This window comes from Acomys minous (assembly GCF_964271855.1).
Source record: "Acomys minous genome assembly, chromosome: 10".
Lineage (NCBI taxonomy): Eukaryota > Metazoa > Chordata > Mammalia > Rodentia > Muridae > Acomys > Acomys minous.
The window spans coordinates 74,611,592-74,632,691 of record NC_140491.1 but is presented as its reverse complement, the minus strand read 5'-3'; the positions used below and the strand labels follow the sequence as shown (position 1 = coordinate 74,632,691).

Below are 21,100 nucleotides of genomic sequence, written 5' to 3'. Positions count from 1 at the left end.
CTTTGGCTATGTGGGTTTACCTCTTGGTTCTTTATTCCATTGGTCTATGTATATATTTTTATGCTAATACCAGGCTGTTTTTCTAATTAAGACTCTAGAATATAATTTAAACCTCAGCTACTGTGATGCTTCCAGCCTCTCTCTCTCTTTCTTTATCTCTCCCTTTTCCCTTTCTCTCCCCCATCTCTCTTGCTATTTGGGATATTTTATGTGTCTGTATCTGTATGAGTTTTAAGATTTTCTTCTCAGTTATGAAAAGAATATTGGAAATTTGGTAGTGATTGTTTTGAGTTGGTGTTTAATTTTGGAGAGGTAGCCATTTCACAGTACTGATTCTGCTAATCTGTACAAATGGGAGCCCTTTTCATAGTCCTTTAAAATTTTATATTACTATAATAATAATTTATTTACATGACACCCCAATTGTAATCCCCTCACTCTTATCTTCCTGTTTCCACCCTTCCTCCCTTTTCCATTCTGTTCCCCTCCCCATGGCCTCTGACAGGTGGAGTCCTTCTCCCCCACCATCTGACCACAGTCTATCAGGTCTCATCTGGATAGCCTTCATCCTCTTCCTCTGTGTTCTGACAGGACCTATCCCCTAAGGAGCAGTGATCAAATCGAGGGCACCGAGTTCTTGTCAGAGGCAGTGCCCCACTCCCCTCCCTCCCTATGTGGAGAATAAGCTGTCTACTTTTCATATTTTTACTAGAATCGCTAATCTTTCTCCAGAGCTCTGAGACTCTTGTTGTGGCGGTCTCTTCTTGCCTTTGTTAGGTAGGTTACAGGATATTTAATTAGTTATTTTGAAGCTATTGTGGATGTATCTTTCTCATAAAGTTTATTATTCATACATAGAAAAGCTACCAATTTTATATGTTGATTCTGTATTCTGCTATTTTAATAAAAATGTTTATCACATCTAAAAATTTTTTGTTATGAAGTCTTTAGCGGTCTTTAATGATATCAATACATGCTACTAATTTGACCTTTTCACATTTGAGACTCCTTTTAATTCCTTTTCTTTGTTTGTTGTTTACTAAAACTTCAATCAACAGACTAGAATAGACAGAATACTTACCCTGATTTTAGATGGAATGATTTGAGTTTTTCCCATTTAATGCAATAATGGCTATAACTTTGCCATATATAGCCTTTATTATGCTGACGTATATTTCTTTAATTGTTAGGCCTTTCCTCATACAAGAATGTTGAATGTCATCAAAGGCCTTTTTTTTTGAAGTATAAAATTTTATTTTTTAAATGTTTTTTATTAATTTATTCATATTACATCTCAGTTGTTAGCCCATCCCTTGTATCCTCCCATTCCTCCCTTCCTCCCACTTCCCCTCCTACTCCCCTCCCCTATGTCTGTGTCTGAGGGGGACCTCCTCCCCCTGTATATGCTCATAGGGTATCAAGTCTCTCCAAAGGCCTTTTTGCATCTATTAAAATGATCATGTGATTTCTGTCTAGGAATATACTTATATGCTTCATTCTATTTATTGATCTTCATATGCTGAATTGTTGGTGCTTCCCTAGAATGAGGCCAACGTGATCCTGATGTGTGTTCCTTTTCAGGTCTAATTGAATTTAGTTTGCAAATACTTTATTCACCTTAAGGTAATTGTTGTCTCAGGGGCTTACTGCTGAATAACTGGCCCCTTTCTAGTTCTTTTTGAACTCTGGTTGGCTGGTTCAACTCAGCTGTTCTGGCTTAAATTCCTCTCCAAGCTGACTGGTTCAATTCAGCTTCTCTCAGCTTTTTACTGGAGCGTTCTGCTTGGAAAACTACCCCTAAACTCCACAAACTGAACTGCACTAAACTGAACTCCATTGCACTCACTCCAAACTGAGTGCTCAACTCAAATCCACTGTACTGCACTGATTACACCAAACTGCTAGAACTGACTGAACTCAACTCAACTCTACTGTACTGTTTTCTCTACTGAACTCTTTGATGTACTCTACTGTATTGTCCTCTCTCTCTCTCTCTCTCTCTCTCTCCTTCCCTCCCTCCCTCCCTCCCTCCCTTCCTCCCTCCCTCCATCCCCCTCCCTTCCCCCCTCTCTCCTGGATCCTACTCTACTGCAGTGCTCTCAAGTAGCTTCTCTTTCCTGTCTGTTCTCATGAGAGTTGGTCATATCCTATCTCTGACTCATTCTGTCAAATCTTTCTCTGATTTGTCACTTTGCCCCTCACTTAGACATTGGTATCAAACACTGGTGCTTCCTTCTACAAAGTAACTTAACCTTCATTGGCTGGGATTAAAGGTGTGTGCTAAGGGTATGTCTGCATTCCAACCAGAAGAATTAAAAATGTGTCATTCCAGCTGGATCACAGAGACCTAGAAGGTTTTTGGACATGATCCCTTGCTAGAGAAGCCATGTTGATGGATTAAAATGCCTCTTCAATTTTGCCATGAATATTTGCATCTATATCAGTTAAATTGGTCAAAAATCACTTTTCAATGTCTTTACTTGTTCTTTGTAATAGAGTAATATTGAACCCTATAATGGAAATGTGGCTGCAGATGTTGGACTATGTTGTGACCCTCAGGGGAGCAGGTCAGCACCTGGCCAAAGAAGGTGGGGCTGCTGACTACTGTTCCTATTGAGCCTGAGTGGAACATCCTTCCATCTGAGTTTTCAGAACTGTCTTGTCTTGTCTTTCTCTTCTTCATAACTACTTCCAAATGCTAAAATCTGCCCTGGCGCTTTGGCATATTGGTCACAGGCTGCCTGACTGGTGATTATTCTTTGTTTTCAGGCTCCTAACATGGCTCAGTGTTAGATAATACATTGATTTTAAAGATGGAGCCCAGACACTGCTCTCCAACCACGGGAATGGCAAGGTGAATTTCCTCTTGCTTGTGGTCCAACCAAGATTTCTTTCATTTGTATGTCCATTTTAAGTGGTCAACTTCTAAAAGAGAAAGCTGAAATTTTAAAGGAATTGTATTATTTGGACTTTTTTTTACTTCCAATATATTCTTAGTATATTTCTTAGGACACACAGACACACACACACACACACACACACACACACACACACACACACACACACCAAACACCATCTGTTACTTGTAAATGTTCATTCTTTTCTTTGCAAATGGAAGCCTTATACTTCCTTTTCTTGTTTGATGGCTGTGACAAAAACCTTTAGTACGTGAAATTTAAGTGATACGAGGGGAAATCTTTATGTTGTCCTTGAATTTATTGGGAAGCTTTCTGTTTTCATAAAGACCTATTTATTTATTTACACATGTGTGTGCAGATATTTGAGTGAATGCATGTATATCATGCACATGTAGGTTCTCTAGGAAGCCAGAAGAAGACTTCAGACCCCTGAGAACTGTAGTTGTGGGTGGCTGTGAGGTGTCTGATACAGGTGCGGGCAACTGAAACTGAGTCCTCTGTAAAAGCAGCAAGTGCTCTTGACTGCTGAGCCCTCTGTCCAGCTTTATTTTTTCTTTTTCTTCTTCTTCTTTTTTTTTTTTTTGCGAGTAGCCTTGGTGTTAACTGTGTGCCCTTCAAATGTGTGGGTCAAGTTGTGGAAGCTTTTACATTCTGTATTTACTAATTAATTGTTAGAAATACAAAGGCACGTGTTATGGTTACTCCCTGCTTCTGGATTCTGTACCTTATGCCCTGATGAAAGAGATAGGCATTTGTTGGGTGTATTTTTCTTTTTTTTTCTTTTGATTTTTCGAGACAGGGTCTCTCTGTGTTAGCCTGGGCTGTCCTGGACTCACTTTGTAGACCAGGCTGGCCTCGAACTCACAGCAATCCACCCACCTCTGCCTCCCGAGTGCTGGGATTAAAGGCATGCGCCACCACACCCGGCCTGGGTGTATTTTTCTAAACCAATTTGTTTTGGTATTATTGATTTGTAGTAACCTGGTCAGTTGTACTGTCTTTAAGAGAATAAGATACTCAATAGAGAGATGAATGAATCAATGCTTCTTATTTCAAGAGGAATATTTTGACTCAGTTTTATAGATAGTAAAATCCTTCTTTTAATATTAGTAGGACACCCTTTTCAATAAACACATGTGTGTCATTTCCATAAGAATTTATGAGTCAAGATTTAGCATATATATTTTTAGAATATCTTAAATTTTTTCCAGATAATATTTTTATTGATTCTTTGGGAATTTCACATCATGCACCTTGATCACACTCATTTCCAAGTTCTTCAATATCTGCCCCTGCCCCACCTTTGTGATCCCCCAAATTAAATAATAAGTCCAATTTGTGTTGTCTATAGACTCACTGAAGCATGACCAAACTCTCAGTGGCGTTTTTCTCTTCCTGCATCCTCTCCAGAAGTCATCAATTGTGGAGAGCTACACTTCATCACTCTATCACATTAAAAAGGTAATTTATTATAGTTTATTCAGACTACATCCCGGTTGTTATCCCCTCGCTTGTATCTTACTCCCCTCCCCAGACCTCTGACAGAAGGGGACCTCTTCCTCAACGATATGACCAGAGCCTATCAGGTCTCAGCCAGATAGCCTGCTTCCCCTTCCTTTGTGTGCCCGCTGGCCCTCGCCACCAAGGGGAAGTGACCGAATCAGCGGCACCAGAGTCCATGCCAGAGGCAGTTCTCGCTCTCCCCCTCAACCATGGAGAATGAGCTGTTCATTGGCAGGGTCCTAGGTTTCCTGCAGTCTCTTCAATGGCTTTCTGTTTAGGCGGCTACATTTTTAAGATTAGGGTGGGAGTGAGGGTGGGGGTAAGACTTGTCACAGAGGCCTTCCATCTCCCTGTTTCTCAACTATGCATCTGTAATCATCGATATGACTGAAAAAGTACCTTTCCTGCTCTTTACAGTGAGCAGGAACATGGAGCATAGTTTTTGGCAATAGCACAGAGCATGGCCCCGGGCTGCAGCAAGACCACGCATCCACCAGACGAGCCCTCAGAGGCAGGCTGGGGCATGAACATCACCACGGCCTCACATGGCGGTCCAGACTTCAGCATGGCCACCAGCCCCAGCACGGCCCACGCACATGAACATGAGCTCAGTCTTCAGCAGAGACCACGGGTATTCCTGTGACCTTCGGTGATTATCTTACGTTTCTCTATTAAGTGTTTCTGGGAAAATTACTTCTTTACTAAGCAGAAGAAAGGCATCATTGAGAAGATGATATTTGAAGACACCTCAAGAAAAAGGGTGAGTAAACAGGACCTGAGAATTCTTGAGCTGAGGCTTGGTTTTTTTCCTTGAAGGGGGGAAGACATAGGAAGATCAAACACCAGAAGGGACCCTGAATTCCTGTAAGATTCATACAAAGCTATCGGCAAGGTAAACAGGAGCTCTAATTAGGAACATCTTAGAGCACTCAGTAAGATCCAGGAGAAAGAACACAAGTCTATTAGAAGATAACTGAGCATTCAGGGTACTTGTCCAAGCTGGTGATAAAACGCCTCCCAGCAAATGGGAGATCTTGAGCTCTCCCATTAATTATAAGGTGTGCCTGCTTCCTTGCCTTGTTCCAGTTTGTATTTTACTTGTTTGTTTATTGAAATCAGGGCATGTCATACATCTCACCGGCCAGGAACTCACGCTGCACTCTTCTGCCTTCACCTCTTGGGCACTCAGAGTACAAGTGTGGGCAAACACATCTGGTGTGTGCTTCTTCCTCTTTTAAAATGTTAGGAAATGTCAGAGTAGGTGAAAAGACATGGTGCTCAGTAGAAAAGGTAATTATGTTCAAGTGATTGGCCCAGCAGGCTGTCATGAGAGACCACTTGATGCAGATTTACAGTTTAATGTGGGTGAGACTGAAGAGAGAAAATTAGAGAGAAAGAAACAGCATTAGAAGAAAGGATTCGGGATGAGGGGATACATGTGTAGAAATGAGTGTGTCATTGTAGTCAGCATTCTGTATGTGCCATGAAAAGGGAACAAGGGCCTGGAGAGAGCTCTGTGGCTAAGAGGGCTTACTGCATTTGCAGAGGACCTGAGTTCCGTTCCCAGCACTCACAGGGCATCTCTCACTGCCTGTAACTCCAGTGCCAGGCGGTCTAGTGTAGTCTTCTGGCCTCAGTGGGTACATAGTATGTGTGTGTGCGCACACACACAAACACATGCACACACACACACGCACACACACACGCATGAACACACGCACACATACACCCCCCCAATAAATAACTCTAAAAAGGAGTAGTAACTCTTGTAGAAAGAAGAACATGAAAGACGATAATGTCAGTATTAGTTACCATTCTAAAATCCCACTGTTTTATTAAACAGAATATAATACATGGAAATAAATCAATGCACTGCATACTTTAAAAGGATGAATTTTTTCAGTATATGGCTTATGTTGCAATAAAGTAATTGTTAAAGAGTAGCACAACACACAAAAGGAAAAAAATTTATGAACCATGAACTGAGAATTGTTTTGTAGTATTATGTTCATTTCCCCAGTTTCTTAGGGGTTAGGAACAGCCATAGAGATTTTTTTTTAAACTTTTAGCTTATTTTATGGGTATTAGTGTTTTGCCTGCATGTATTTCTGTCTTCCACACGTGTGCCTGGTGTTTGTGTGGGCCAGAAGAGAGTGTCAGGTTCCCTGGAACTGGATTTACAGGCAGCGTGTGGGTGCTGGGCGCCAAACCTTGGTCCTCTGTAAAAGCAGCAAGCACTCTCAACCACTGAGCTGTCTCTCCAGCTCCAGAGATGTTTTATGACTATGGTATTGGCAGAAGTCACAAGAGCAAAGCTTGCTGGTTTGTTGACTGTTCATTTAAAACTTTTTGTGCTGCAATAAATAAAACAAAGCAAAGCTTTTCTATGTCAAAAAAGAAACTGAAGCAGAGCTGATGAGATGGCTCGGTGGGTAAAGAGCTTGGAGTCGAGCCTGACGATCTGAGTTTGATTTCTGGGACCTTCATGATGGACGGAAGGAATGGATTTCCCTTCAAGTTGTTCTCTGACTTCCACTCCTGCCCCGGGATGAATACATACACACAAAACAAGCAAATAAGTAATTTGTTAAACGTTTTAAAAAAAAAGATTTATTTATTTACTTTGTATATAGTGCTCTGGCTGCATGTATGCTTGGATGCCAGAAGAGGGCATTAGATAACATACATAATTGTGAGACACTATGTACACTATGAACTCAGGACTTCTGGATGAGCAATCAGTGTTCTTAACCTCCGAGCTCTTTCTCCAGCCCCTTAATATTAATTTTTAGAAACAAAACTTAATGAAGAAGAAGTGATTGGGAAAATTTGAACAAAGAAAAATTTTTTTTCCAAGACAGAGTTTTTCTATATAGCCTTGGCTATCCCAGAACTCGCTCTGTAGACCAGACTGACCTCAAACTCAAGAGATCCATCTGCCTCTGTCTCCTGAGTGCTCAGATTAAAGACATGGGCCACCACTGCCCAGAAAAAAGTTAAATTCTTAATTAAAATAGATCTATCTATCTATCTATCTATCTATCTATCTATCTATCTATCATCTATTACTGAAACAGCAAATAAATATAAAAGTTAGAAGAGAAGATTAACTTTTCTTAACAGCCCAAAGTCAAGTAACTCAAACAAAAATTAATATCTCTTCTTTTTTGTCAGCTATGTTAACAATATTGAGTCCATAAATGAATGGTGAGGACATCAAGACAGAAAATACTACTCAAAATCCACAGACAGGGGAGGTGGGCACAGAGTACCCACCCCTGGCTGGGGAGCTGTTGGCAACTGACAGCTGCTGGAAGACAAGGAGAGTCAGTCTTCCTTAGGGGTGTTGCCCCTGGGTGTGGCCCTTGGGTGTGGGTGTTGAACCATGTGCCAGGGTATAGGCTCATACCCAAGAGTGGGCAGTGTGAGTCAGGTGATGGTCTTAGAAAGAGAAGACTGAAGTTTGCACGGAGAGGGAAGGCAATAGATCTAGGAAGAACCGGGAGAGAAGTGAACATATATTTTGAAAATACACTATATAACATTCTCAAAGAACTAATAAAAATGCAAAAAAGAAAAGGGGAGCCCTCTACCAACCCACCCCAGCACTTCAAGTCGTATCAGGACTAAAGTAATTCTCTTTCCCTGTGGCTTGGTGAGGCAGCCCTGCTAGTGGGGAGTGATCAAAAAGCAGGCAACAGAGTCCATGTCAGAGACAGTACTTTCTCCCCTTACTAGGGGTCCCGCATGAAGCCTGAGTTGCCCATCTGCTTATCTGTGTAGGGGGCCTAGGTTCAGTCTATTCATGGTCCTTGGTTGGCGCTTCAGTCTCCTTAATCCCCTCTGGATCTTCGTTAGTTGGCTCTGTTGGTCTTCTTATGGAGCTCCTTCTCCCTCCAGATTCTTCTATCCTCACCCCCCCCCCCACTTTTCCACAAGACTCCCTATGCTTCACCCAATCTATGGCCATGAGTCTTTTTAGCTATTTAGATCTGCTGCTGGGTATAGCCTCTCAGAGGACAGCTATGCTAGCCTCCTGTCTGCGAGCATAGCAGAATATCATTAACAGTGTCAGGGGTTGGATTTCTTCCATGGGATGGGTCTCAGGTGGGCCAGGCATTGGTTGGGCATTTATTCAGTCTTGTCTCTATCTTTATTATCCCTGAACATCTTGTAGGCAGGGCAAATTTTGGGTCAAAATTTCTGTGGGTGGGTTGGTGTTTCCCTCCCTCCACTAGGAGTTCTGTCTAGTTAGAGGGGGTCAACAGAGGAATCTAGAATGGCTGAGAAGCACTTAAAGAAATGCTCAATGTCCTTAGTCATCATGGAAATGCAAATCAAAATGACTCCACCTTACACCTGTCAGAATGGCTAAGATCAAAAACTTAAATGACAGCACAGGCTGGTGAGGATGTGGAGAAAGAGGAACACCCCTCCATTCCTGGTTGGAGTGCAAACTTGTACAATCACTTTGGAAATCATTCTGGCACTTTCTCAAGATCCAGCTATACTACTCCTAGGTGTATACCCTCATGTATAAGCAGATTTTAGCCATATAGTACAGGATAAATATACTACACTTCACAGACCCGAAGAAGCTGAGTAACAAGGAAGACCTAAAGGAGGATGCTTTAGTCTCACTCAGAAAGGAAATAGAATAGACAGGCGTATGAACATTTTAAAATTTATTTTGAGTTGGGCATTCTAGACACAGCTGTATTGTATCACAATTGAAAAAAACCTAAACACATTGAAAGACATGATTGTCTTTGGTACAATTTTTAGGACATTATATGATTCATGGTACTTGCTCGTGGCATGACATTAATTGCACAAGTGTTCATGTAGTTTTTCTCTGAGAATAACAAAGTATTGTCATGAAGAAACCAATTCATCTGTCAAAATCTTAGTTTTAACTCCAGGGCATCTTGTCTTTCTATACCTAGGTTGTTTTTCTACACTATTCTTGGTCTTACAGACTGAGCACGCACTCTCATTGGTGCTAGAGTCATCGTATTTCGGTCAATGCATACAGATGCATTTCTTTTAATCCAAGGTGCTACTAGGTTCTGAAGTCTTTGGTGGACTTCACCAAGGTACACATACCTGAGTAATCTTGTCAACAATTCTTGTCCTTGGAAATATTTTGTTATATTACTCTGTGACCATAATAGTCTTATTCCTTGAGCATTTTTTTTTGCCTGTTAACATTTTTGTGGTCCCCACTCTTGGGTTAAATTTTCTCCCTAGCTAAGTAGCCTCCACAAAGCCTCATTCATGCATTTGCCTATAGCTAGAGGATTTAGCATAGGAGTGACCATCATATATACCACAGATGCCATCATCTCTAAATCTGTAGAGTAGGAGGATGTGGCTGAAAATATACCAGGAAGAGGGCTTCACAGAAGAGGGTATCCACTGTCAGGTGAGATCCACAGGCAGGGAAGACTTTATGCTTTTTCCCCAGCAGAGAGGATCATCTTCAGAATCATTGGTCAGGGTCATCCAAGTGACTACAAAATAATATAAATTATTGATATAGCCCTTGGTAGCTTCTTAGGGCTGAAGGGCTGAAAACGGCGTGGCATACTTAGGGTACAGGACTTGGATCATTCAGGCTGTATCTGACCCAAAAGCCTTTTTCCTGCAGTCAGTCTTTTATGGTTCCAGACAATACATTACAAATTGCTGAGGGAAGGAAGCAATTAACAGTCATACTTAGGTGCAACTCCTATGAATCACTGCAATTATCAGCATGGCAAAATATGCATAAAGAGGCAGTAAGTGGTACTCACATGTCAGTGGCAGCAAACAGCTGTCTAATTGACTTAAAGTTGACCCAACAGAAGGAAACTCATGTCTGGTAATGGAACCTAGCTTCCTAGGGCTAGTGAGGTCATGGATCTTAGAAAAGAATCTGCTACAGTTACTTTGTTAGATCAGCATAATTCCTTACTGCATTCCAAGTCATATCTTTATACCCATAGGTAAGTACAGCTGTTACCCATCATCAACAAAGACTCTCTTTACAGCAAATAAAGACTACTACAAAAAACTACAACTTGACACAACGTGGAGATCAACAGATCATGAGTAGTTCAACCCTAACGAATACATTTAGGGTACATCACAGCTCCTGCATCTGTGGCTCAGGGAACATGGCAGATGAGGGAGCAGCAAGATTTCAAGAGTCAGAATACCAAGAAGTCTGCTGTGAAACAGTCTCTCCTACAAATGGCTGCATAAACAAGGCAAGAACAATGCCAATACCAATAGAAATGTTAATGTGAAAGAGGGAAGTTTTCTCAGGGTCTCACTCCTAGGCAAAGAACTGTAGTCAGCTGACGACTACTGAAAGGAAAATGAGAATTAATCTCTACCAGGGATGAGCCACTTGTTGGTTGCCCAATGTAAAGTGGTCGGCCATGAAACTATACACACACAAACAACAAAAACAGATCCAGCAGGATAAATAAATATATATGTACAATTACACATATGTGTGTATGTAACACTAATAATCAAAAAGAGGCTATTAACTTGGCAGTGGGGGAACATGGGGGGCTTTAGGGAGGGTGGTTAGGGAGGGGTAGAGGGAGGAAAAGGAGGGGGAAGTGATGTAATTCTATTGAACCTGTGTTGATGGAATGGGAAGATAAAGCATCAGAAAACAGATGAAAAGTGGCCAGGGATTAGTAAGATGCATAAAAGTGAGACACAATTTAGCCATTTCAAATTTGGGGAGTTTAAGTAGAAGGCAGCACAATTGTGAGTGTGAATTCTGGTCTCTAAATACTTATGATCTCCAGCCAAAGTCTTTTGTACTTCTATATGTCTGTGAAGTTCACATCTAGCCTTGGGTGGCTCTGAGGTTGCCACCATAATATAACTGTACTGGTCTTTTCTGGTAATCTCAGCTTAAGTGAAGACATACTCAATGGGTCTGTGAATGTGTTCTATGATAGAGACTGCATTTCCTTCCTATGTGGTCTGCTTTCATGCATGGTATGTCACTGAAAAATAATGCACCATGAGAAAAATTGGAAAATGATGGCTTTAAAGAACTCCACATGCACTGAATGTTTTCATTCTACCATTAATATAAGAAGTCTCACGGAGGGAGACATTCTGATATGACATATGAAACTGACACCTTTAGATGCAACTATTCACAAAGCTAAAAGATAAAGAATCATGTGGGAATACCAAGAAAACAAAGGCAGAGAGGATATCATATTTTAACATACTTTTCACTGGGATGCAATTCAATAATTCATACTATTTGATTCATCTAAGAGGGACTGCCTCTGCTGCCTCACTCCAAGCTCCAATGAAAGGTATTTCCCACCCACCTGTGACTATGCCTATGTGAGCTGCCATCTTCCAGAACCCAGACGGTTTTAGTGGAAGAGAAGGAGGCTTATAACCAGTCTTGTGTGTCACCCAATGGTCGTTTCACCATTCACTATCATATAGTGACTATACCTTCTCACTTTTTCCATGACTCTTTCCTTTCCTTCCAAAAGAAGATTACTTTCTTAAAGTGTTTTTCCAAGAAAGCATTAGTTACATTCCGTAATATCTTCTTAGTATTTGCTAGATCCAACATCAGATATAGTGAGGGTAGAAGACCAGTCTAGTTACAGATCAAGTGGGAAAGCACATGGGAAATTATTTCTACAACATTTACCTCATCAAAGCAAATAAAAAACAATCAGGAAAAAAAAAACCACAGGAGTGAGGGATAAGTACTTTCCTACACACTTAACGACCACAGGCTGTCAAAGCCTTTGATGTGATCCTGGCTAGGCAATTTGGGAGCAGGCTTCTCCTCTAGTAATACTTTATTACCATTTCTATAATTCTTTCTCTCTCATTCTCAGTAAAAATGTTCTTCATCCAATTCTGTGAATGAACTACTTCCAAGGTCATTCTAGGGAATGGCCACAGAGGCTTAGAGCACTTGATCCTTTTACCTTCTGCCCATGTTTCTTCTTGTCAAGTGACCTCTTAGCTATAGACTGAGCTACCGATGGTAGACACTGTCAGGCATAATGATTTTGGTTGTCACAACCCTCCGGTTTGAATATTTTAGACTGTGGTTACTACTTATCAAAACATATCAAGTTTAGCAAAACTTTACCCCTGACTTCAGGTCTCTGGCATCAATCCTTACAGCAGTTACTTTAGTAATATTTTTGTCATAGTCACTGTTTTCTCATTGTGAAGAAACACCGTGACCACCACAACTCTTATAAAGGAAAGCATTTAATGAGGAGCTTGCTTACAGTTTAGAGGCTTAGTTCGTTATCATTATGGTGGGGATTGTGGTGGCATGATGCTGGAACAGTAGCTGATAGCTACATCCTGATCCTCAGGCAGAGAGAAAGAGAGAGAGAGAAAGAGAGAGAGAGAGAGAGAGAGGGAGAGAGAGAAAGAGAGAGAAAGAGAGAGAGAAAGAGAGAGAAAGAGAGAGAGAGGAGAGAGAGAAAGGAGAGAGAGAAAGGAGAGAGAGAAAGGAGAGAGAGAAAGGAGAGAGAGGAGGAGAGAGGAAGAAGAAGAAGAAAAGAAGAGGAGGAGGAGGAAGAGGAGGAGAGGAGAGGAGAGAGAGAGAGAGAGAGAGAGAGAGAGAGAGAGAGAGAGAGAGAGAGAGAGAGAGAAAAGAGAGAGAAGAAAGGAGAGAGGAGAGAGGAGAGAGATTGGGGGTAGGCATGGACTTTGGACAGCTCAAACCCCAGACATACTTTCTAATATTTTTAATCTTAGTGGCAAAGTATTCAAATGTAAGAGCCTCTGGCAGCCACTTTTATTCACTCAGCCTCAGCTACATAGTAAGTGCCAGGCAACCCCAGCTATCAAGAAAGATCTTGTTTCAGAAAACTGAAACAACAAAGATTAAAACCCCAAACTTGTGTTTATAAACCGTTTTCTGGCTCCTTTGCAAAAGAACAGAAACAGCCCAGCAAAGCCTCTCCAGAGGACACAGCAGTCATCTATTTAAGATGTGACTGCCTGGCCTGATGACAAGTACCTTTTAGGCACTGAGGTAGTCAGAGTCCCAAGTTTCATGGGCAATGGTTGCAAAACCATTAAAATGTTTCTTTTTGGTAAAGCCAATTAGCAAACACAGATCACACACGTTCTTCCTTTTAACTCAGCACCGAAAAAAATCTTCCTGACGTCCAGTGAACTCAGGTCCAAATGGCATAATTACTGAAGGCATTAAAGAACCCTGAATAATGTCTTCCTTGTCTGTTAGCATTTGCCTTCTGTTATTTCTGTCTTGAAGTCCCATAGGGATTCCCAGATCCTCCTCTCTAGGCCATATCTCTGTTCTTGATTCATTAGTCTTACTCCGGTCCTCCCATGTCAGGCCTTCTCCACTGGTTAAACGTGTTTGAGGTGCTGAGCCATCCATTTCTGCATTGTATATGAGTTCTTCAAAAATTGCAACGAAAGGCCTGGCCTTTGACCCGGAAGTATCTGAAGTATTTACAGATTACAGTGCTTCCCCAAGACAAACAGCCTCCACAAAGCTCCCTTCATATCCTTGTTCCTCAAGCTGTAGATAAAAGGGTTGAGCATGGGGGTGACCATTGTATAAACAATGGAGGCCACTATCCCAGTGTCTGCAGAGTAGGAGGATGACGGCTGGAAGTACACCAGGAAGACAGTTCCGTAGAACAGAGTGACCACTGTCAGGTGTGAGCCGCAGGTGGAGAAGACTTTGTGCTTCCCCCCAGCAGAGCGGATCCTGAGGATGGTGTGCATGATGTGCGCATAGGAGACCAGGACACAGGTGAGAGGGACCACTCCCGAGAGGGCGGCTTCAGCAAACACCATGAGCTGGAAGGTACGGGTGTCTGAGCAGGCAAGCTTGAGGAGTGGGAGAAGATCGCAGAAGAAGTGTGGAATGGAATGGGAGGCACAGAAGGAGACCTGAGCCATCTGGAGTGTAAGTGAAAAGGCCAGGAGGTTGGAGCAGAGCCAGGATGTGGCCACCAGAAACAGGCATCTTTGGGGACACATGATAGTGGTGTAGTGTAGAGGAAGGCAGATGGCCACATAGCGGTCGTAGGCCATCACAGCCAACAGGAAGTCATCCAGCATTGCCAGTGTCATGAAGAAATACATCTGCAGAAGGCACCCAGTGTGGGAGATGGTGTGATGCTGGGTTTGGATGTTGGTCAGCACTTTGGGGACAATGGTGCAGGTGAAGCAGGTATCGATGAAGGACAGGTTGGCTAGGAAGAAGTACATGGGTGTATGGAGATGCTGATCAGACATGATGGCCAGGATGATGGACAGATTCCCCAACAGGGTGACCAGGTACATTCCCAAGAAGAGGGTGAACAGGAGAGGCTGCTGCTGTGGGTGCTCAGAGAAGCCCAGAAGTAGGAAGTCGGACAGGACAGTTTGATTTCTAGTTTCCTTCTAAGGCAGATAAATTAGCAAAGAGTTATAGTTAAATACTGGGATTTTAAAGGGGTCACGGATCCCAAAGACTTAGTCTCTTGCTCCTTACAGAGGTCACTGACAATGGCCAGTGCTTGTCCCTTTCCATTTTTAAATATGTATGGTCATGATGAAACACTGCAAAGAGATGCCGTTTGGCCTCCCCATCGCTGTACTGTGCTGAGTTCTCCCCAAAGACTGTTTGAATGAGACTAAACTGGAATTTTCCCCCTCATATGTTCTCTCTTTCTGTATGAGTGTTCTGCCTGCCTGCATGTATGCATACTACATGTATGCTTAGTGCCCACAGAGGCTGGAAAGGGGCACTGGATGCCCTGGAACTGGAGTCACAGATGACGAGAGTTGCTCTGTGAGTCCTGGGAACTGAACTGGGTCCTTTGCAAGAGCAACCAGTGCTCTTAACTGCTGAGCCACTACTCCAGCCCCTAAACTGGAATTCATGCCTCTTCAATCTTGGCTCCTTTGTAAAGGCCTATAAGATTACAGTTTCAGCCGGGCGTGGTGGTGCACTCCTTTAATCCCAGCACTCAGGGAGGCAGAGGCAGGTGGATCTCTGTGAGTTCAAGGCCAGCCTGGTCTACAAAGGCAAGTCCAGGACAGCGAAGACTACACGTAGAAACTTTGTCTCAAAAAAGAAAAAACCCATGCCACCAAAACCCCCTAATATTACAGTTCCAATCTCAGTCCCTTAGGTGACAGTTCACTTAATGTTGTTTATTTCTAAAATTTAGTAGACAGCACAAAAAGTTTTCTTTTTTTTCCCCTCCCTCCCTCTATCTCTCTCTCCATCTTTTCTCTGTATGCATTTTAAGGAAGACAGAAAGAGAAAGACTTCTTCACAGAGACTTAGACATGCATACTTATCCCCTTTGCCTCTGATCGCCACTGGAGTGTGAACCTGAAAAGCACATTACCATTAAGGTGCATAATTTTTACTTCATCCTAATTTCACTCTAGGATAAGGACCCTCTTGAGACCAGAAAGCGGTCCTCTCTGAGCCTCGTATTCTCAGGCTGACCTTGTTGGCTATTTTACTCTCTGAATCACTCTTTCTTCATTTGGAAGTGGGACTTTTCCATAGTGTACTGTCATTACTAAGACAGCATCTGTGGAAAGCTGTGTCTTGCTCCCTGTGTGTAGGTCATTGCCTCACAATGCTGGGACACGATGTGAAGGGAAGCAGCAGCGAATGTGCTTCCCGGTTCTGGGCCTCACATGCCTTTTAAGTTTGGGGAGCTATTTACCCACTTCAAACTTCGCCTTTCTGACTCACAAAATGTACACAAAAATCTTACCTGAGAAGTTTGTTGAGAAGCCCAAATGCTGGGGTCATCTAAAGTGTCTTCATGAGTCATAGTGCATAACCCAAGTGAAAAATTTCAGCATTTTTTCTCAGCCATGGAGAGGGACAAATGAAGAGAACATTCAGTGACAGTTGGTGCTAATGTCGTGTGTGTTTAGTCTCTTGCAGTGTGGCAGGATTTCTCTACTTTTTCTTCTGTGTACAGGTATTGAGAACGTCATTTAATGTCTCTGAGTTTATTTTACAAATCTGCCTAAGTGGGATAATAATATGATAGTATATAATGTTCTGATAATTAAGTTTGATAATGACTTTAAATTATTTAGGATAAATCTAGCACATAAAAATACTCAGTATAATAATAATAATAATAATAATAATAATAGTAATAATAATAATAATAGTAATAATAATAATAATAGTAATAATAATAATAATAATTTTACTGTTTGAAGGTTGGGTTTATAGGTTGTGAAGTGTCAATATTAAATGAATTTTTGGCCCCTTCATCTTTGAGCAGTTGAGAATCTCAGAACAATCTATGGGAAAGCATCCACTTTTGGAACATGGAAAGCATACATCAACTTTAAAGTAATTTAGTTATCGCAGTCCAAATAGTATTATTATACACCAGAAACGAACAGGACAGTGCTCAGTTATTTGCCAGTTAAAGGCTTGACCAAGAAGCACCTCATGAACACCAAATATTTTGACTAATATAAAATAAAATTGAAGACTGAGGTGGTCCTAGGAGTGTCATGTTGTGCTAGACCCCTCATGTGGTGATCAGAAGATCTGGAAAGTGGTTGCCAAAAGGAAGAAATAGTCGATTGTGTGTGTGAAGACATGTTCCATGAATTGTAGGGAGATGCTGTGCCCCCTTCTCCGTCTCTGTGCCCCAGTCTTACCTGGAGATCCCGCTAGTCTTTACCACATAGCGCCTTTACCACACAGGTGGCTTAACTCACCAGCTCATTGTCACCCCAAGAAAACATGACCGTAGTCACACTGTCTGTCTTGTTTATAGATGCAGTGCAGACTGAAGTCTCAGGTCTATAATGACCCCTCAGGTCCAAGAGCCAAGAGGAGTAAGTAATTTTAATATGCAATGTCTCCTGGGGTCCAATCCCAGATATGCCAGTTAGACAAGAAAGGGCAATCTTCCAGTGACCAGCTGTCTCCTCTGGCTTGCAGTCCCATGAGTCCCATCCATGCTGCTATTAACTCTGTTCAAAGTGACCAGGGCTGGAACGCACAGGGTTTTTGTGCTTGCTTTTCTCCTGAGCTTCAGGTTGACATCATCATCCTCATCATTTCTAGTGCTCAGCCGACTTCCTTATTATGAAGGCCACGATTCTAATCAGAGCCGAGTCCTCATGCATGAAGTATGCACGCTCCAAAATATTACAAGTGAAAAATAAAATTGGTTAGGAGTCACAAATACCTGCAAAAGGTATACAAAAGAGATCACTCTCTTGCTTTCTATGATGCTGGGTATCAGAGATAACACTAATTAGTGTGTAGGTAGCTTCTGTATTAGGAATGAGTACTGTGCCTGTCCTTATTTATTTATTTATTTTTGCAAACATAGATTATGGAGACTGAGGGTGTGGTTCAGTAACAGAATGTATTGAGCATGTTTCAAAGTCCTGGGTTTGAGTTCGTACATACAAAACATACAAAAGAGTCTATAAAATGATCATTCAATGCCCACTTCCTTACAGTTCAGTTTATGTAGTACATGGTTTGTTGAGTTCACAGTGGCATCTTAACATATTGAACCGTGTGCTATTTAAATTGAACCGTGGGGGAATGGATGCTGAATTGTCACTAGACAGTGTACCTCTCTCCAATCATGTTCCATCCCTTCCTTCTCTACAAGAAACTCCTATGGACCTCCAGGCATGGGCCCTGATGCCTGGCTGTTCTCTTTCCTGGTCTTTTCTGTCACGTTCTACTCTGTTTCCTCATGTTTTGTTCTCATGTGTTTTGTTTCTTCCTTTATCTTACTTGGGTTAATTTATTCATTTTCCTATAAAGTCTTTTTTTTTTTTTTTTTAATACATTTTTATTAATTTATACATATTACATCTCAGTTGTTAGCCCATCCCATGTATCCTCCCATCCCTCCCTTCCTCCCACTTCCCCCCCCTACTCCCCTCCCCTATGTCTGTGTCTGAGGGGGATCTCCTCCCCCTGAATATGCTCATACGGTATCAAGTCTCTCCTTGGTGACCTATTATCTTTCCTCTGAGTGCCACCAGGCATCTCCATCCAAGGGATATGATCAAATATGGGGCACCAGAGTTTGTGTGAGAGTTAGATCTTCTTCTCCACTCAACAGTGGAGAATGTCCATCGGCTAGTCCGGGTAGGGGTTCAAGGTTTTTACTGCCTATTTTTTCCTTGGCTGTTGCCACAGTTTGCGGAGGACCCCAGGGCCCAGACTCGCCTGTAGTTTTCCAGGACCCACTGGATCCTTCCATTTCCTCTTTCTCCCAGGCTTCTCACACCTAAAGATTCAATAGGATGTCCTCCCCTCTTACCCATTATTCTGGTAGGTACAGTTTTTCATGGGGACGTACACCTTGGGCTAGTGTCTCGATATAAGTGAGTATATACCATTTAGCTCTTTTTGCTTCTGTGTGAACTCACTCATTATGACAATTTCTAGTTCAATCCATTTGTCCACAAATTTTGGAAATTCCTTGTTTTTAATAGCTGAGTAGTATTCCATAGTGTAAATGTACCACAGTTTCTTTATCCATTCTTCTGTTGAGGGACACGTAGGTTGTTTCCAAGTTCTGGCTATTATGAATAAGGCAGCTATGAACATGGTTGAGCATATGTCCCTGTTGTGTGGTAGTACATCCTCTGGGTATATTCCAAGGAGTGGAATAGCTGGGTCTTGAGGAAGCCCTATTCCCATTTTTCTGAGAAAGCACCAGATAGCTTTCCAAAGTGGTTGTACTAGTTTGCATTCCCACCAGCAATGCAGGAGTGTTCCTCTTTCTCCACACCCTCGCCAGCATGAGGTGTCAGTTGAGTTATTGATCTTAGCCATTCTGATGGGTGTAAGATGGAATCTCAGTGTCGTTTTGATTTGCATTTCTCTGATGACTAAGGAGGTCGAGCATTTCTTTAAGTGTTTCTCAGCCATTTGATATTCCTCTGTTGAGAATTCTCTGTTTAGCTCTGCGCCCCATTTCTCTATTGGGTTATTTGGTTTGGTGGTGTTTAATTTCTTAAGTTCTTTATATATTTTGGATATTAGACCTTTGTCAGATGAAGAGTCGGTGATGATCTTTTCCCAGTCTGTAGGCTGTCGCTTTGTTCTCTTGACAGTGTCACCAGCCTTACAGAAGCTTCTCAGCCTCATGAGGTCCCATTTATTAATTGTTGATGTTAAGGCCTGGGCTGTTGGTGTTCTGTTCAGGAAGTTGTCTCCTGTGCCTATGAGTTCCAGACTCTTCCCCACTTTTTCCTCTAACTGGGTTAATGTCTGTGTCCTATAAAGTCTTAAGATGGAAGATTAGCTCATATTTTTACAGGTCTATTTAAAAAATATCTGCCATTTGTAATGTTATACATTTCTTGTAAATAACCTTATATTGGTATTTATTCCATTGAAAATAGTTTCTGATGAATACTCATTATGTTAGTTTCTTTTATTCCTAGATTTTTTTCCTATTGAGTTTCCAGCTTCTAAACAGATAGGAATTTCTACTTGCATGTGTGTGTGTGTGTGTGTGTGTGTGTGTGTGTGTGTGTGTGTGTGTGTCTGTGTCTGTGTCTGTGTGTGTATGCATGTGTGTGTATGTGTGTATGCATGTGTGTGTGTATATGAGTATGCATGTGTATGAGTGCATGTGTGTGTGTGTGTGTCTCTCTCTCTCTGTGTGTATGCATGTGTGTATGAGTATGTGTGCATGTGAGTGCATGTGTGTGTATGTGTGTGTGCATGTGTGTGTGTATATGAGTATGCAAGTGTATGAGTGCATGTGTGTGTGTGTGTGTATGTGTGTGTGTGTGTGTGTGTGTGTGTACCAAAGTTCAACTCAACTGTTTTCCTCAGTTTCTCTCCTTGTTTTCCTGAGTTAGATTCTCTCACTGAACCTGGAGCTTGCTTGCTGCTTTAGGTAGTCTGGCTGTCCAGCAAGCCTCAGAGATCTGCCTTTCACTGCTTCCACAGCACTGAGATTATGTGTTCTTGCACTCAGGTTTTTATTTTTATTTTATTTTATTTGCACTCAGGTTTTTAAAAAATGATTTTATTTATTTATTGTGTATGAGTGCTCTATCTGCAAGCACATCTGTATGACAGAAGAAGGCGTTAGATCACATTACAGATGGTTGTGAGCCACCACATGGTTGTCAGGAATTGAACTCAGGCCCTCTGGAAGAGCAGACAATTCTCTTAACTGCTGAGCCATCTCTCCAGCCCCTCAGGGTTTTTTTTGAGACAGGGTTTCTCTGTGTCCTAGATTTGATTTGTAAACCACGCTGTCCTCGAACTCACAGCGATCCGCCTGCCTTTGCCTCCCAAGTGCTGGGGTTAAAGGTGTGAGTCACAATGCCCGGCTCGGGTTTATTTTTTTAAACAGGGCTTCTGAGGGACCAAACTCAGATCTTCATGCATGTGTAGCAAGCACATTTTAATGGAACAATTTCCCCATCCCTTCCAATCCCATTTCTGTTATGGTGGTCCTGAGTTCTATAAGAAATCATGTGGAGCAAGCCATGAGGATCAAGCCAGTAAGCAGCGATCCTCCACGGCCTCTGCATCAGCTCCTGTCTCCAGGTTCCTGCCCTGTTTGAGTTCCTGTTCCAATTTTCTTCAATGGTGGACAACAATGTGAGTGTAAGCCAAACAAACCCTTTCCTCCTCAGCTTGCTTTCAA

At 42.0% G+C, this 21,100-nt stretch overlaps 1 protein-coding gene across 1 annotated transcript; it reads right to left on the bottom strand.

The window, feature by feature from the left end:
- Positions 1–13,913: 13,913 nt before the first annotated feature.
- On the bottom strand, positions 13,914–14,840 carry LOC311606607 (olfactory receptor 1G1-like; the record flags this gene model as incomplete). Its single annotated transcript, XM_084797935.1, has 1 exon — positions 13,914–14,840. The coding sequence occupies exon 1, from the start codon at positions 14,754–14,756 to the stop codon at positions 13,914–13,916; it is 843 nt and encodes a 280-aa protein (XP_084654061.1). The 5' UTR covers positions 14,757–14,840.
- Between the last annotated feature and the right edge of the window lie 6,260 nt (positions 14,841–21,100).